A 19526-nucleotide genomic window follows, 5' to 3' on the forward strand; every position below is an offset into this window, starting at 1 on the left:
CTCTGCTGGTTATTGTGTCTGAGATTAGCCTCTCCCATTCTGCCTAAAACCCTAAGGGCACTAGAGCCGAGACGATGGCCGTTATCACAGCATGCACAGTCTTTATCTGGGTAGCCGAGATGACGAGCAAGTGCTGTCACATGCGTGTTTGGCTGCACAGGTGCCCGTCTGCGACAAGACCATGTAAGAAGCAAGCGTGTTCATATGTGAAAGTGTGAGGCTTAGGATTTGTGTACGAGGCTTTTTTCTTGTCTATTAATCTTGATAACTACATTTTTATTTTAATATATTGTTTCAATAATTATTTCATGCATTTAAAAAAAACGTATTTTTATTATTGTTGTTTTATTAGCATTTTTATTTAAAGCATTAATAATAATGATATATTATTATATTATAATTATTCAGAGGTATTTAAAAGGGTTATGAGCCTTATTTGTATTGTTTTTATTTTATTCTTTATATTGTTATTAATAATTAATATTTAAGTAGTAATATTATATTATTTGTACTTAAAATATAATACTAAAAACACAACAATAAACATAAGTGTCATATATTATATTATCTTTAAGAGGTATTTAAAAAGGCCATATGATTTATTGTTTTTATTAATTTCTCTATTGGTTGTATCCCTTATATTTTTAATAAATAAGTATTAATATAATAGATATAATATAATATAATATAATACACTAAATCACTTCTAACAAAACAATCTACTCTATAACAAATAATAATTTCTAGGTTAATATTAAATGTTTGTTTACACTTTTCATTTAACGTCTGAAATGTATATATAATATAATATAATATAATATAATATAATATAATATAATATAATATAATATAGAGGTATTTTGTAAAATACAAATTACAAATTAGTGGTTTTGGGTGTCTAATATTGCAACGAATTTTACTGTAATGTTCTGATAAAAATCGTCTGGTTTTATTACTTCCTGAGTAGGGTGTACATAATCCTTCAAGATTTTTAAAAATAGCACAGGAAAGCAGTAATCGTTCAGAACAAAGGTGCATAAATTAGAATTGTCCCACTGAGCAGATGTTTATCTTAAGACGGGCGATGTGACTCCATCAAGACAGGCCTGTAATGAAACACTGGCACATGTTTAAAAGATGCTTAAAGGCAGCTTAAAGCAGAGCAATCATGATAAACATCTTTAATTTACAGAACATCTAATTCCTAAATGTTTGACTCATACACTTAATTTGGCTGCGGATTCATTACTCACCATTTCCAAACTGATGGAGCCCCCGCCCCCCATCTAAAGCCCATCTTTCTCTCCTCCTCCCCCTCTCTCTGTCTTCCTTTTTCCCTCTCCATCACACACATGGCCCTCACTGAAAATTAGCCCAATTTAGCCCCTCACTAATGGCCCTGGTGCCCGTCACCCTACAACTAATGGCACTGGGTTCTTTCCTTCATTTATGACCAGCAATTAAGTCTGTTGTTTCAAGGCAAATTTGCACACTAAGAGCCCCAATTTTTAACAATTAATTATGTCGTGCTCATACAACGTGGCTTTTAATTACTGTATAAAAAAAGCAAGCACCTGGGACTGCAGCCGTGATTCATGATAATGTGGAGGCAGATTCAGAAATTCGCAAATATTTCACAATGTGCTTGCATCTTTTATCTGGATTCAGTTTGATTTTCCCGGTGACATTTCTAAATATTCAGACGTTAAATGAAAAGTGTAAACAAACATCTAATATTAACCTAGAAATTATTATTTGTTATAGAGTAGATCGTTTTGTTTGAAGTGATTTAGTGTTGTGGCAGCATGCAGTCCCCCTGGAGGAACCCGAGGTTAAATGCTTTTATGATACAATTGTCCTCTTGACACCCAGCAATTCATTTCTCTGTTCATTCGAGTGGACATTTTTGTTGTAATATCTCTAAGACTACTCTTTTCACAGTGTTATATAATATAACATAATATAATATAATAAAATAAAAAATAAAATATAATATAGACCAGCTGATTACCCCACTTATTAAACAGCTATTTAACAAACACATTAACAAATGTGTGTTAATATTCATTTGAATTCAAATGATTTCATTAAAAGGAACACAGAGTAATACGAGTCATTTGAAAGGAATATGCAGGAAATCAGTTGCATTATAGCTAGTCAAATAATATAATATAATATATATAATATATAATTATATACACAGTGTGTGTACACAAACATACACGACCGGTCAAGTGTTTGGAAACATTAAGGTTTTTTAATGTTTTTGAAAGTATTCTCTTATTCTCACCAAGGCTGCATTTATTTGATGAAAAATAGAGTAAAAATAGTAATACTGCGAAATATTATTACAATTTAAATTAACTGGTTTCTGTTGTAATGTATTTTAAAATGTAACTTATTCCTGCGATGTAAAGCTGAATTTTCAGCATCATTACTGCAGTCTTCAGTGTCACATGATCCTTCAAGATGATTTCTTATTATTATCAATGTTGAAAACTTTGATAATAATAACACTGCTTTTTTTGCATTCAAAAGTTTGGGGTAACGATTTAAAAGAGAGAAAATAAATTAATACTTTTATTTAGCAAAGGCACATTAAATTGATAAGAAAAGACAGTAAAGACATTTATGAAATTATATCTAATAAATGCTGTTCTTTTGAACTTTCTATTCATCAAAGAATCCTGAAAGAAATATATTAAGCAGCACAACTGTGTTTAACATTAATAATAATAAGAAAAGTTTCTTGGGCACCAAATCAAATTATCATATTAGAATAGAAATCATATTAGAATGATTTCTGAAGGATCATGTGACACTGAAGACTGGAGTAATTATGCTGAAAATTCAGCTTTGCATCACAGTGATACATTATAATTTAAAATATACTACAACAGAAACCAGTTAATTGAAATTGTAATAATATTTTACAGTTTTACTGTTTTTACTGTATTTTTGGTCAAATAAATCCAGCCTTGAGATTAAGAGACTACTTTCAAAAACATTAAAAAACCTCAATGTTTCCAAACTTTTGACCAGTATGGGGATGGACAATGAAACTGAAACACTGGCCAATAGTGTTCAAGGTTTCATGCCTATGCGCAGCCTGGTGGCCAATCTTCACCGATTTTAAATTCCAGCAGTATGAGCAGAGTGTGAAAGTTTAATTAGCAAAGCAATAACACAGCTGTACATAAAATATTCCAATCCACACAACATAATGGGAGACATATCAGAGTTCAAAAGAGGACAAATTGTTGGTGCCCATCTCGCTGGCTCATCTGTGGCCAGGACAGCAAGTTTGTATCAAGAGAGCTATGGTATCCAGGGTAATGTTGGCCTACAAACACGAACCACATCCAACAGGAGTGCCGATACAAGGGGAAGCTGTCTGAAAGGAAGTACTAACCCAGATTGTATCCAAAAAAACATAAAACCACAGCTCCCCAACTCACTGTAGAGTTAAATGCGCACCTCAACTCTCCTGTTTCCACCAAAACTGTTTGTCGGTATACTCAACAGTCAATATTCATGGTCGGGCTGATAGCCAAACCTTTGGTCACTCGTGCCAATGCCTAATGTCACTTTCATTGGTGCCTACAGTGCAAATCTTGGGCTGTGGACAATATGAAACATGTATTGCTCTGTGATGAGTCCACATTCACTGTCTTTCCCACATCCATGTGAGTTACGGTCTGGAGAAAGTGAGAAACCCCAAAGAGGCTTAACACCAGGACTGTTGCGTCCCCAGAGTGAAGCACGGGGTGGATCAGTGATGTTTGGGCAGCAATATCATGACATTTCCTACTGTGCTTGATGGCCGCGTCACTGCCAAGGACTACCAAACCATTCTGGAGGATCATTTGCACCTAATGGTTCAAACAGTGTACCCTGAAGGGGGTCCCGTGTATCAGCATGATAATGCACCAATACACACAGCAAGACTTGTGACAGAATTTGATGAACATGAAAGTGAATTTGAACATCTCCCATGGCCTGCACAGTCAACAGATCTAAATAATTTTGAGCCACTTTTTATTTTTTGTATTTTGGAGGAGCAAGTCATAAAATGTTTTCCTCCACCAGCATCACATAGTGACCTGGCCACTGTTCTGGAAGAATGGCTCAAAATCCCCCAGGCCACTGTGAAGGGCTTGTATCTGTCATTCCCAAGACGAATTCATGCTGTATTGGCCACAAAATGAGGCCATTATATATATATAAATTATATATAACATTTCAGCAAACATTTTAGTATATCTTCTCAAGGGACAATACTAATGAAACTTGGATATATTTTAGAGTAGTCAATGTGCTGCTTGTATAGCAGTATATATTTACTGTCCTCTGAAAATAACTCAACAAACAGCCATTATTGTCAAAATAGCTGGCAACAAAAGTGAGTACACCCTAAGTGATAATAGCTGTACATGTTCATGTTTTTGTCTGTTTGACAGGAACATACAAATGTGTGTATCTTGTAATTAGAGCAGTTAAAATTTGTGCTTTGAGTACAATTCTCTCATACTGACCACTGGATGTTCAACATGGCACCTCATGGCAAAGAACTCTCTAAGGATTTGAGAATTAGAATTGTTGCTCTCCACAAAGTTGACCTACAGTAGGCTATAAGAAGATTGGTAACACCCTGAAACTGAGTTACAGTACAGGCCAGGGTCATACAGAGGTTTTCCACTTGGAACAGGCCTCGCAAGGGTCAATCAAAGAAGTTGAGTCCTCGTGCTGTGCGTCAGGTGCAGAAGCTGGCTTCAAAAAACAGACGCATGAGTGCTGCCAGCATTGCTTTAAAGGTTGTAGAGGCGGAAGGTCAGCTTGTCAGTGCTCAGACCATACGCCCGCAAACAGTTTGCTGAAAGTAACCTGTCCAAGAGCATGAATTTCTGGAACCATGTCCTGTGGCCTGATGAGACTAAGATAATCTTGTTTGGCTCAGATGGTGTCCAGCATGTGTGGTGGCACCCTGGTAAGGCGTACCAAGAAAATTGTGTCTTGCCTACAGTCAAGCATGGTGGAGGTAGCATCATGGTCTGGGGCTGCATGAGTGCTGCTGGTACTGGGGAGCTGCGCTTCATTGAGGGAAACATAGATTCCAACATGTACTGCGACATTCTGAAGCAGAACATGATGCCCTCCCTTCAGAAACTGGGCAGAACGGCATGATAACGACCCCAAACTCACCGCCAAGATGACAACTGCCTTGCTGAGGAAGCTGAAGGTGATGGAGTGGCCAAGTATGTCTCCAGACCTGAACCCTATTGAGCACCTGTGGGGCGTCCTCAAGCGGAAGGTGGAGAAGCGCCATGTGTCTAACAGTCAGCAGCAGACCATGATGTCATTATGGAGGAGTGGAAGAGGATCCCAGCAACAACCTGTGCAGCTCTGGTGAATTACATGCCTATGAGGATTAAGGCAGTGCTAGATAACAATATTGCTCAAAATATTGACACTTTGGACACAGTTTTGACATGTTCACTTGGGGTGTACTCACTTTTGTTGCCAGCTATTTTGACAATAATGGCTGTATGTTGAGTTATTTTCAGAGGACAGTAAATATATACTGCTATACAAGAAGCACATTGACTACTCTAAAATATATCCACGTTTCATTTCTATAGTATTGTCCCTTGAGAAGATATACTAAAATGTTTGCTGAAATGTGAGGGGTGTATACTTTTGTGAGATACTGTATATATATATATATATGCAGTATACACACACACACAAGAGTAAGAGTATGATATAATATAATAATTCAATATTGCTTTCAATATTTTATATGAACACACAATGAAAAGATAACCTTAAAACACAAAATAAAAATCACAAAACCTGTATTGAGATCAAATTGACTCCATTTTCTGGATTACACCTGTTTGGGATTCTTGGCAGCTAACTACTCACTATAAGTAACATCTGCTTATTTACATATTCAAAGAAAGCTAATTATGAAAGCAAGAGCCATTCTCGCCACGAAATGCCATCAAGCAACGTGCGTTCACATGTCATTTCACCGGCAGCATTTTTAGATTCTATTCTTGGAATTCAATAGAAGCTTAACTTCCAGCTAATTGACTTAATTGCTTATCCTCGTACCTCAAAATTAGTATGATCTCAGACCAGAAGTCTTTTCTGCGCATTTGTGCGAGTACAAATCAAGGATGTCATTTTTAGTTACTGAGTCAGGGCGTCATAGTCATCAGCATATGAGACATGACAAAAACACCTGTGAATGTGAAGTGATGCAGAAGAGTATCCATGAGTCAGACTCTAAAAACAAAGCATACAGCTCCAACACCAACAATCTTTTTTAAAAACTTGTGTTGAATTATTAAAGGGGACCAATTATCCCACTTTTTACAAGATGTAATATAAGTCTTAGTTGTCCCCAAAATGTGTCTGTGAAGTTTCAGCTCAAAATACCCCACATATAATTTATTATACCATGTTCTAAATGGCCAGTTTTGAGTGCAAAGAAAAACGTGCAGTTTTCGTGCATGTATCTTTAAATGCAAATGAGCAGCTGCTCCCCTTCCCCGCCCCGCTTTCCGGAAGAGGGCTGGCTGTGCCTTTACAGCTCGTGCCTTGGATACTCTGCAAAAACTAAAACATCTGTTTGGTTTTGATTATCATCTCTATCACGGTCAAGGCTCACGTGACATTGCAGTTCTTCATCATCATGAAAGTTTATTATCTGCATGCGTTTTAAAGCCATATCATTCTAACTTCTGATGTATGGTTTTCTGAGCGCACACATCCAAAGCACGTGCACAGAAAGCTGGCTGTCAGGCGGAGCAAAGTTCTTTTACGTCTTATTGCGCTTAAACGGTCAAAAACACACCAAGTTCACATAAACATAGTCGGTTATGTCTGTGAACGTAAACAGCAAATAAAGAAATTGCATGTGTATATTAGATCTGTGTATTAAGGTAAAAGCAGCGTAATATACAGTACCTACTGCTGTATATGCTGTTAACATGAATCAAACAACGAAAGTAAAACAGAAAATCACTCGCTGCTACTCAGTCTATGCTAATAGGGCAGAGCAGTCGTGGGCGGTGCCTAAGCATATGTGACATCACAAAAGCTAGAATCTGCAAACAGCTTATTCTGAGACACTGCTTATGATTTTTGGAGGTTAAAAAAAAGAGGAGTGGGGGGGGGTTTACCATTATAGGGTGGTTGCGCACACACATTAATGTTCAAACACCATGTAAAAGAGAATTTTGCATAATAGGTCCCCTTTAAATTACATTTGCAATAAGGTTGCAATTGTTTTACCAAAGCAGCTCTGAAGAAAAAACATGTAGTGAGCTTAAGTTCAGTTACACTGAAGAAAAAACTGGTGTATAGGATTTACTTTGAAATAATTTCACTTATAAATTGCTAGTAAATTTCACAAATAATTACAAAGAAATGGCATGTAACAAATTATGAAATTTGAAACACTGAAATTGTATTTTCTTGTAAAATGTACTCCAATAATCTTTATTTACTATGGAATTTTTTACAAAGTGTAGTAAGGTGGTCAAGTAGAGATTTTCTACGTCAAAAATGAAGGTTCCATGCCATATATGGACCTTCAACCGTTATTAAAAGAACCATTTTTTCTTAGTGCGAAGACCATTTTAATAATCAGAAGAACCTTTTTTTCCATACGAAGAAGCTTTTGTGGAATGAAAAGGTAATATGGATGTTCATGTAACCACCAATGCCAAGTGTTTCATGTTTCTTTAGGTAAAACATTTGCTTTCTTATCATAAATGCAATTTATCAATATAAAACATCAAAAGAGCCATTGAGAACATGGTATCAACCAAACCACCTGTCCTATCTGTCCTTTAGATGCACAGGTCCAACAGTGAGGGCTCTAAAGGTGGAGAGGGCGAGTGGGTAACTGCCCACTCCTAAGCATCATCAGAACAGGACTTATAGATGAATGGGCCACCAACCTCAGGCAAGAGTGTAATCAGCAGAAAATAGAGGCAAGGGGGACAGATTTGAGGGCATCACCACGTAAACACCTACACATGCACCCACTTATGCACGAACGCACAGAAACGCACACACGCTAACGCCCCAGGGTACCGCAGCGTCTCCACTGCAGTGTGTCAGAACGGCTGATAATCCTAACACGTAAGCAGCTGGCAGGACGAGAGCGACATGGGAAGTTGGTTATTACTGTTATCATCATAACTATTATCATTATCAGCCCGAGCAGCAGCAGATCCCCTTCATCTGGGAGCGGTGCGTCATACGGCTGGGTCGAAACCATGAAGTGCCAGGAAGCGACCTGCGCTGAATGTAAAACAAAAAGATTGGGGGAAAATAGGGTTGAATCACTCTATTCTTTCGATTTCTCTGCCTCTCCCTTTTTCGGTCTCCCACAGCCCCTCCTCCTCTCGCCGCTCTTGCCCTTCTTCTCAATTTGATGTTTTTCTTGCACTAGCACAGATCCATTTCTCTGCTTTTTAAGGATTTGCGCTGTCTCCTACTTCGTTTGGGACACTGTGCCATAATGAAGCACCTACATGTCCTGTCATACAGCGATTTTCTTCGCTTGCGCCCCCTCGCCATGTATATCAAGGGGCCACGCCACTGTATGCTGGTGGGCTCAATGAACCACCGGCTGTCTTGTCTCTCTCAAACACCTTTTCTTTGTCCCCCTCTGAACGACATTCGAACCCCCGCAAGAGTTTATTGGCGTTCTTCTGAGACTAGCATCTTATCTCTGATTGGCACGTAACAGAGGGCGAAAGGAATCGTCATATTTGTTTTTTTGGACATCTCCCACTCCGACAACCCACAGCCTATCGCTGCAAACACCACACACAATGCCCGTCATCACGCTTTAGGGCGCCAAACCAGAGAGGGTGACTTACTGCTGCCATCAAGTGGCCTCCTGGGGAAACTAACCTGTTGCTCATATCGTTTCACAATGGATCTCACATGTGTATGGAGGCCCAATTCTGCAGAAATAAAAAAATAAACATAAATAAATAAATAACATTATATTAGGAAAAGACTACTTTTTTACCTTTAATTATTTTTTTTCATTTATTTATTTTACTTTCTATTCTTTTTTAAATTTATTTATGCTTTTATTCTCACATGCATTTATTGCAACATTTTTCATTTATTTTTATATTTATTCTTACATTTATTTTTACTCCTCTGTGTGCAACATGGAAATGAGGGAGGCATAGTAGTGCTGCGCTTTCCATATCCCTAGAAAATCATCAGCAGACAAAACAGCATCTGGATTAATTATAACTCATAATCTATTTCCTATCTGATTCACCTAGTTCATTTAGATATGGTGGGCTATATTAAACTAATTTTTATAAAATACATGACGACTTCACTTTCTAACGCAATTAATTACCTTTAGCATGTATAATAATTTTTGTTTATAGCAATAGAGACTGCACTTACCGGTTTCAGGCATCCCAGAGCTGTTGCTCGCTTTCTCAATAGAAAAGTAAAACGTTGTCAATAACCTGGTCTCACAGGGTTTCAAGTAAACACACTCTCCAGCAGTGGGGTAGGCTGTCTGTAAATAACATTAATGATTATGGATGTCAAGTACATAATTGACTGAGGAGGTGGACGCAGGAGGTTTATCTTTCCCAGGGGGGTTAACCAGGTTAAGTACAATGTTGGCATGTGTGCTTGACGCTAATGCTGTCTAATCTGAAGACATTATCTTGATACATATCTGAAAGGTGGGAAGATTAATGCTTCAGAAACAAAATGCAAACCAGAGATGTGACAAGAATATGTTATCTGGATTAAAAATGACTATGTTCCTGGCTCACGTGCCTGTGGAAAAAGACTCCTCATCCTCTTGGGGATTTTTTTTATACTTCATCGGATATGACTGATCAACAACCCCCTGAACAAAACCTCTGAAACTAATTAAAATTTCATGGCGTCTTCTAAAATAAACATACATGTAATAAACTAATATATGTACTGTAATGCAACCACATGTTTCTATCTCTCTTTCTCTATGCATCATTCTCATTCACTTAAATCCTAAAGAACGACCTGATTTGGGTTTTTTTTAATGCTACATATATATATATATATATATATATATATATATATATATATATATGTGTGTGTGTGTGTGTGTGTGTGTGTGTGTGTGTGTGTGTGTGTGTGTGTGTGTGTGTGTGTGTGTGTGTGTGTGTGTGTGTGTGTGATCCATAAACTGGAGATGACAAGACTTGAGCATTAACATTGGCACAATGTTAATAAGTTATAGTTACAGTACTAATAACACACAGCCGATCCTTGACAAAAGCCATAAGGCTCACAAAACAGCTTACTGTGGGGAAAACAGCCCAGTTAGACAAGAAGAGACGGCTTATCAACATGTATAGCAGCCGATCACAGTTTGCTTTTACATTACAGTAAGGGTAGGACAGTAAGGAACAAGTTTATCTCAAATAGATTATACCGCAAAAAAAGAATGGCAATTAATGTTATTCCAAAAACAAATCCAAAAACAACCAAAGAAGAAGATCTGCATAAACCAGAAGGAGCGGATATAAGTTGTTTATGCAAGATTAAGCTAACGTGAGCACCAAACATTCAAAAGCATATATAAATTGAAATTGCCTAACGTTAGAGAAATGTCGAACCCAGGAAGAGGTATAGGACTGTGCAAGCTCTACTCTACCCGATCTAGGCTACTCTATCTATGTTTTGATTATTGGTCTAAAATCGATCTGAATGACGTCTTTGACAAAAACGTGATTTTCTAAGCTTTTTGTTTGAAATGTTGGTTGTTTTAGATTTTTAGATTTTTAAAGCAGAGGCTCTGTTTTGATATATTGACTGTTTACATATTCATACAACAAAATATTCTGAGGGACATAAAAGTTTTGTGAAAATGATTTTTTTTTTAATGCTGGCGCTGACTAGTAACTTAAATATTTAACATTGGTGGGGAATGAGTTGATAATAGTGTGCCAAACCGCATATAGAAAACATATAGAAAATAAATATTCCTGGAAGTTGCATGAAGTCAGCCAATCAGATTAAAGCTTGCTATATTGAGAAAGTGCTAACCAGTTTTGTCAGCAATAGGCATCAGATGAGTGGACGGTTAGCTACTGCAGTGCTTCTCAAACCTGTCCTCCACCACTGCATATTTTCTCCCTTATCGGACAAACCCCATCCAAGTCTTGCAGTCAAATGAGCTAGTGATTTGAAACAGGTGTGCTAGTTAAGGGAGAAATACAAAATGTACAGTGGTGGGGGGTTCCCAGGATAGGTTTGAGCAGCACTGAGCTAATGCATTGCCTGAGGCTACTCAACTCTGGCCCCCAAAGTTCAGGGTATGTTTACACACAACAACGATGTATTAAAAACGGAAAAGTTTATCCTTTGCGTTTTTCGCGTACAGTTCAAAACGATTGCCGTTCACACGGATCCGTGAAAACTATTAAAAACGCTGTATTATGCTGCCAGGTCAGTAGTTGGCGATGTCACTTTGTAAAGAAACACTATAGACTGAACATGTCACACGCGTGCCCATGACGTCACTTTTTCCAAAACTTTGCATATTTGACGTTTAAATGGAGACAATAACGGTATCGTTTTCAAAAACTTGCATTTTCAGGCCCCCAAAATTCCATAGATGTGTAAATGAACAACCAAAATGCATAAAATATTTTCGTTGATGAAATGGAAGTAGAAAAAGTTATTTTCTTCCATATTGTGCCGTACATCAGAGTGAATTGAATATTGCAAAAGAAAATAACTGGGGACTGTTGTTGCCTAGATGGGGGCAGATCTGAATGTGAGATTTTAGTGGATTGTAAGTGGGGCTGGGTTTAATTGTCCTAAATGAAATTCAGAAATTGAATTCCACTGCATGGAAGATTGAGAAAAAATTACGAGGTCAAAACTGTCAAAATTTTATAAAGATGAAAAGCATGCACCATGACTTGTTCACAATAAGATCTACAACATTGCATGCCAACTTTAAGGCCTTGAGCTTTTGTTTCCTAAATGTGAAATCGAATCATTGCCAGGTGAATCACTGGGAAAATATGCAAATCAAAAGTATCAGTAACTGAGCATTTTTCTACTCAGGTTTTAAAGCTAATATCTAAAACTGAACAGCCTTGGAGCCTCTACTGCATTAGCGTAGACTGGTGTTATACGTTTTCAATCTCATTTGACTATTTTGAACCATGCAGCTATTTGAGAATAATCATTCATAAACCATAATTGTGGAGCAAAATGCAAATTAAATGTCCCCAAGTATATGCATGTCGATGATCAGCAGAAATGAATCTGCAAGGTCTGTGTCCATCCTGCTCTGTAGACATTCAGACCAGAGAAGCTCTGATAAAATGCCACCATCGGATCAGTGAGCCTGATAAATGTCAGTAAACTCCAAGTTTACTCGAGTCAAAGACATAACTTTGGAAAAAAGAACAGGATGATATTTAGAGGCAGAAACCAGAAGAACTCTGTACTTGACAGAAAAGATAACCCTCAAAGTATAGATACAAAACTAGTGATTGATGTTGTATCTACAACTTTTTCTTTCCAATAAATTATAGCCAGTAAAGTTTTAGACTATTAACATCAATATTAAAAAGTAGCAAATGTAGAGATGTTTATAGGGTTTTTGCTAGATGTTTAGAACTGAGTCGTTTACATAAAGGTTTTGTATAATATAGGCCAGGCCTATTATACTCCAACACACACAAAAAAAAGACTAAACGCCTGCGGTAAATTCTGCATAATTATAATCATGCAATTTAAACTTAATTAAATATAATTAACTTGAACATAATCTTTATGGTGATTTGCAATGTAATGTAACATCCATTGCTCCACTCAGTGCTAATATCCAATTCAGTAATAGTCATCAATTATGGGGTTTTTATATAAAGTGAAGAACTAAGTATTATGAATGCTAAAGTACACTGATAAAATGTTTACAGTTATAATCCGATATAAGCCTCACTCGTAACAGGGCCCAACAACAGCCACCACATCAAAAGCCAATCTGATCAGTTACACTGTCCTGTCAACCAGGAGTGTTTCAGCCTTTGACAGGCCTCCCATCAAAAAATTGTCCCTATATTTTGATATTCTTTTTTGATATTGTTATGGATATAAATAGTTTTTCACCTGCAGTACAGCATCCATGACAAACTTTGTGTGCAATAAAAGCTGGATTTGTATAACGTTATAACTAACGTTAACAAAGATTAACAAAAACAGTAACAAATGTATTGCTCATGGTTAGTTCATGTTAGTTAATACATTAACTAATGTTTAATAAAAGAACCTCATTGTAAAGTGTTACCCTAATATTTTACAGGGGCACAGTATTTCACTGGGCTAGGTGACACTCCTGATGCAACATTTTGCGGTTGCACTTTATTTTACAGTAGCCTACGTGTACTTACGTGTAGACCTACTTACAGTGTACTAACCTAAGAAGGTACTGGGTAATAACTAGGCTACATAGGTTAAGTTTAGGTTTATGAGTAGGTTCATGGTTAGTAGGCTACCTAATTATTACCCAGTCATTGTAATCACTATAATAAGTAGGCCTACATATATAGTATAAGTATACTATGCACATGGAGAACAGGACTGTAAAATAAAGTGCTACCCATTTAACTATATAATACAGTAAATACACAAAGAGTGTCTTATTGTAGAAATAGGCTATTCACTAACAAAAAAGTACAATGGCACTAACTTTTTAAATACCATGTAAATATCATAATATATCTGATTCTGATACCATCATAGCACCAGCATAGCCTAGCCTACTTTAAAGGGCATCATAAACACTTTACCTTGATGTAAACAATAAACAAACAAACTTAACTTGATGTCAATAACTAGCTCCCTACGAGTTACCGCTTTTAGTATTAGAGATGTTTATCTACTGTTTCATCGAATTTTTAGATATAATAGTTGTTTTAAAAGTGACTGAGTTAAAGTGAAAGTGTGCCTTTATTTTGAATTCATTGCACGCGCTTTATATCATCCGCCCCGCGTTTACAGTCAGTCAGATCATTAGGCTACTGAAAGAAAACTAGGGAAATGTGTTGGGAACGTTTGTTAGTATCGTGAAACTGTTAAAGAATTGGCACTGGCGTATACAGTGTGAGTGTGTGTCTCGTTACTGATAAGAACTGACAGTTATAAAGTGAGCATGCCGGAAGATTTTCCTTTCAGCCAATGCAGCCTTCCCACACCAAACAACAGAGGAGAAATCCACATTGATTGGAGGCAGCTGACTCAAAGACATGACCGAAGTTCACATTAGTGACACATTATTCAACTGTTGTGGTGACCAAGCATTTCTTTTCGAAATGCCTTCAAAATGGGGGATTATGCTCGCTAAATCTCCGCAGTAAACAGCTTTGTGTGTGTAGTGTGTGTGAGTGATTACCGGCGTTGAGTTTTCCGATCCAGAACAGGTAATTGCTTCTGACTCATATGAGACCTGCAAGTTTGCTGATAAAGAACGACACTACGCATGCGCACATTTGTCAAGATACAAATCATTGATTATTTTTATAAATACGAGAAATTATTTAACATTGGAGGGTAATATACTTATAGATATCTCACTCCGAAACTTTATTTATTATTGTCTGTTTATTTCTGTGTCGGTTTTCGTGTAAGCTCTGGAGAATGGAGCGGAGGAGTAACGTTAGAGCTCGTGTAGCGGTGATAGGGGCTGGACCGGCAGGGCTTTGCGCCGCTCGACACATCCTGTCTAGGCCCGAGACCTTTGATCCACCCGTGGTGTATGAAATGGCTGATCATTTAGGTGGGACCTGGTTCTATGAGGAACGAGTGGGCCCACATGACAATGGGTATCCCATCCACAGCAGTATGTATAGGGACCTCAGGTAGAGATCAATAAATTGTGCATAATCCTGCTGAGAATAAATGCATTTTAAACCTTGTGGTTTTCATCACTTTTGGGCTGGTTTAGACTAGTCTAGATTGTCTGATCTCCCAGACTAACAAGCTGAACCCTATTAAAGTTGCCATGAAATGGAAGTTGCAATAGTTTTCCAACTCCCCCTCTTTGGATGTAATGGGTGGAGCTTGACTTAAAATGCAGTTGTTTACTATTGCTGCTGGTGACGTTTTTTTGATTAAAGATTATGAGGGCATGTGATTTAAAAAAATAAATAAGGATGTGCATGGATGAATCATTAATAATAATTATTTCTTAAAAAAAAAAGAATTGTCATTTTGATTTCATGGTGACTTTAAGCAAATATCCTACCAAAATAATGTTCTCCTCTATTAATAAGCGCACACCAACAAGCGCACACCAACAAAACAAAGTCAGCGATAGACAGACCTGACCAAGCTGGCAGAACAGACCAGTAAACAAGTCTATGTTTAAGATGTGTCTTTTTATTTTGAGCAGGAAATTTATTTGTTTTTCATTTGTGTCCAATTTTCATGCAACTTTATGTGCTATAAAATCCCATATCTGTTTTAAAGAACCAATTTGCCTAAGGAGGTTATGATGTTCCCTGAATTTCCCTTTGATGACCACCTGCCTTCTTTTTTGCACCATACGTCGGTTCAGCTGTATTTGGAAAAATACTGTGAGAGACATGATATTGCCCGTCACATCAAGGTGTGTTTGTCTTTAATATAAATTCTATGTCTGTAATGAAACTTAATCAGTCTCCTACTATTTTTTTCTTTTAATGCAAGAAATGTGGGTTGACTGTACATTTTTAGATTTATGAAAGCCTAAACCAGGAGACAAACCATCCAGAGTGTTGTTATAAACCAGTCCATCACCATTCATATGACTGTTTATTTTGCAGACCTAAACATAATGTCTCTAGATATTTGAGTATTGAAGCAGGTAAAACTCCATAACAATGAGAGAAACTGATGGTATGGGAAGTATAGTATAAGAGGTGCTAACAAAATTAATAGTGATGTTTCTTCACACAGTGTGGCATTTAACACACAATATGGATAAATTATCAGGTGACAAAGTCATGTGTCCATGTATTCTAAGTCTGAGAAAGCAATGCCATTAAAAAAGTCTGGTATTTACTGACATCTCTTTTCATAGTTGCTGGAACATGGTCATAGTCCTCCTACATTAAACTCTATATAAACTGTATGAGTTGAGTATCAACAGCTATTAGGGTAAAATTGTTCATCAACTAGTGGCCAGAAAGTTGAGATCATTACAGATTGCCTATTGATCAGGGTTGTATAGGGGCCGCTGACCTCTGCTTGTCAGACAAAGACATCAGCGTCACCACAAAAATCGAAAGACCCGTCAAGTGTGTTTAGAAGCCACAGTAGAAACGTTCTCAGTATTAGTATTTTTCTTACCAACAGAAGCAAGAATATTGCTTATGACAGACTGCTTTGTCCCTCACAGTTCAACACCGCGGTGGAAAAGGTGAAGCCCGTCTCCATGGAGACGGAGACAGGGGGAGCTGTGACGTGGGAGGTAATTTCGCACCGCACATGTGGAGACCGGAACACACAGAAGTTCGACTCAGTGTTCGTCTGCAACGGGTGAGGAATGCCATCTTAAGTCCTTTTATCTCCCAGACATGCTCAAATGGACACAATTGCATCTAATCTCCAATTGCAGCTTCGCAGCGATGTTCTAAATGCATAGCATTATTCAAATAGTGGCATGTTCATTTACCCCATAATATTCCCAGAGGCTTTTATCTCACTGAATTCTCTCAGAGGTGATGTGAATGGGTATTATGTTATGCATTCATGTGGCATTTGTGTGAGGGAATTCAGAAGACCACAGGAGCCCTTTAGCGTCTCAGCGCTGACTCATATTTCCTTCCTCTTTCTGCAGGCATTACTCCGACCCCCACCTGCCCTACATTACTGGAATAGAGCATTTTGAAGGTACAACAAATGATCACTGATCACTATGCATAACCCTAAAAGCCCCAACTATTAGTCTCATTACACCCCTGCATCTCCCCTTTTTCACTCTGTCTTTCATCTTCTTACATTTATCTTTGCCTTTTTCCGCTGCTGTTTTGCAGGGAAAGTCTTACACAGTCACTCGTATCGCTATCCAGAGCCCTTCGCCAACAAGTCCGTCGTGGTCTTGGGGGCCAGAGCATCTGGTGTGGACATTTCCATTGAGTTAGCCCAAGTTAATGCTCGGGTTTGTGGCTTAACTTTTTTTTTTTTTTTTACAATATTACATATACCATGTTAAATGGCTTTGTTTGGTTGTGAATTAGAGGGTTGTTCTCCCAAAAATGAAAATCTGTCATTATCCTCCGAAGTATTATTTTTTCATCTGTGGAACACAAAAGATGTCAGTTTGTGCAGCTCTGAATGATGACCAATGCTGAGCTCCAAAAAAAATACCAAAAGCAGTCCATTTAAGTCCATTAAAGCAGTGTTATTTAGTATAATTTATATGCTATTATATATATTTTTATGAGCATTTTGAATTAAAAAAATATATATATATATTTCCTGTTTTCAATTTGTTGTAGTATTTTTTTTGTTTGTCATTTTTATTAGTTTCTTTTTTTTTAATATGTCTATAATTTTATTTAAATCTTAATTATTTTTGTACTTCAAGTTTAACTAAATGAAAATGAAAAATGTTGCTTTGGTAACTAGCTGAAATAAAAGTTTTCTTTTTTATATTATATTTTATTTTATTTCAAGTAACAACATTTTTTATGGTTTTAGTTTTAGTTAATAATAACTCTGATTCAAAGTCTTTTGAAGTCATATAAGTATACAGAGCACTATTTAAAGGGTTAGTTCACCCAAAAATGAAAATTCTGTCATCATTTACTCACCCTCAAGTTGTTCCAAACCTGTATGAATTTCTTTCCTCTGCTGAACACAAAAGAGACCAAACAGTTGATGGGCCCCATTGACAAATATGCTATGAAAGTCAATGGGGCTCATTAACTCTTTTGTGTTCAGCAGAAGAAAGATTATTTTTTTCTGATAATCTGTTACACTCGGATGTATGTCACAATAAAGAAAAGATCTGTCACAACATCTGTTTCATCGCTATTTAAACCTTCCCGCTGAGCATTTTTATAGCATCAAAAAGATCAGCATGACTTTTTCTCCTTTAAGTTTTACAAAAGAAAGAAAGACATATGGGTTTGGACCAACTTGAGGGTAAATAAATTTGAATAAAAACGATTTTACGATTGCCATTGCCAATTTTGTTTTGGATTTGTCCATCCTATCCATATGAGTAGTTCAAATGTATAATCTTAAACACTTGGAACTGGTCTTAGTATCTGTAAGGAGTGGAAAGAGAAGCTGGCCTCTCTGCTAAAAATTGAGAGTAGAGTGACTCTGTTTTCTCTCTTTCTCATTTTAGGTGATTCTAAGTCATAGCACACCAACTATGTCCTTACCTCTGCCTGTGGGTATCCAGCAGGCTACCTCTGTTGTTGGGGTCTTGGAGAATGGATCTTTACAGTTCCAGGATGGATCAGTGACCCGGGCTGATATTCTTCTGTTCTGTACAGGATACAACTTTAACTTCCCTTTCCTTTGTCCATCAGAGCTAGGCCTGGACGTACAGGAACTTTTTGTGACTCCGCTCTACAAGTACTTGCTGCCCCCTGGCTTCCCGTCTATGTTTTTTATTGGCATTTGCAAAATTATTTGCCCTTTCATACATTTTGACTGTCAGGTGAGCAGAGAGAAAAAACTGGATGGTTTGATTACTGTTTGAATAGTGCATATGTGAATCATTCTCACTGTAACATTATAATTTGTATCCATAGGTTCAGTTTGCTCTAGCTGTTCTGGAGGGCTCGGTAAAGCTGCCCACCCAGGCAGAGATGGAGAAGGAGGTGCAGAGAGAGATGCAAAAAAAACTAGACAAAGGTGTGCAGTTGAAGCACCTGCTCCATTTGGACAAGGATCAGTGGGATTATTATCTGGATCTGGCCAGGTCGGCCCGATTCACACCCCCTCAGCCAGTGTTTCAGAGTCTATATGAAGAGGTGGGCAGACAGAGGAAGAAAGACCCACACAAATACAGACAGATCAACTATAGGCTCATTGATGCCACACAGTGGGAGCTTTTGGAAGCTTCGCCAGAACAGACTGATTGAGTTTAGCTAGAGTTTGAGGAAAATGAATTGAATTACACAGTTTTCCTGTCATACCTGTGATGCTTTCTTTTTGTAGGAAAAGAAAGTCTGTAGAAATACTGAAGGAAGAAAATTCTCTTAATGATTCTTAATAATTATACACAAAAATTAGAGATCAAAGTTAATTTGATCTAATTAACTAATTAGGCCAATCACATGGCAGCAACGCAGTGCATTTAGGCATGTAGGTCTAGACGATCTGCTGAAGATGAGCATCAGAATGGGGAAGAAAGGTAATTTAAGTGATTGAATGTGGCATGGACGTGCCACGACGAAAGACGTGCTGGTTTTAGTACTTCAAAAACTGCTGATCTACTGGGATATTCACACTTA

The 19526-nt window shown here is 37.4% G+C and overlaps 1 protein-coding gene across 1 annotated transcript; it reads left to right on the plus strand.

The window, feature by feature from the left end:
• Positions 1-14135: 14135 nt before the first annotated feature.
• Positions 14136-19335, plus strand: LOC130082889 (uncharacterized). Its single transcript, XM_056247799.1, has 8 exons — positions 14136-14492; positions 14709-14930; positions 15541-15679; positions 16451-16590; positions 16892-16944; positions 17088-17212; positions 18410-18727; positions 18822-19335. The coding sequence occupies exons 2-8, from the start codon at positions 14710-14712 to the stop codon at positions 19152-19154; spliced, it is 1329 nt and encodes a 442-aa protein (XP_056103774.1). The 5' UTR covers positions 14136-14492; position 14709; the 3' UTR covers positions 19155-19335.
• Positions 19336-19526: the final 191 nt, after the last annotated feature.

Source organism: Rhinichthys klamathensis, unplaced genomic scaffold (assembly GCF_029890125.1).
Source record: "Rhinichthys klamathensis goyatoka isolate OS25496 unplaced genomic scaffold, OSU_Roscu_1.1 h1tg000050l_1, whole genome shotgun sequence".
NCBI lineage: Eukaryota > Metazoa > Chordata > Actinopteri > Cypriniformes > Leuciscidae > Rhinichthys > Rhinichthys klamathensis.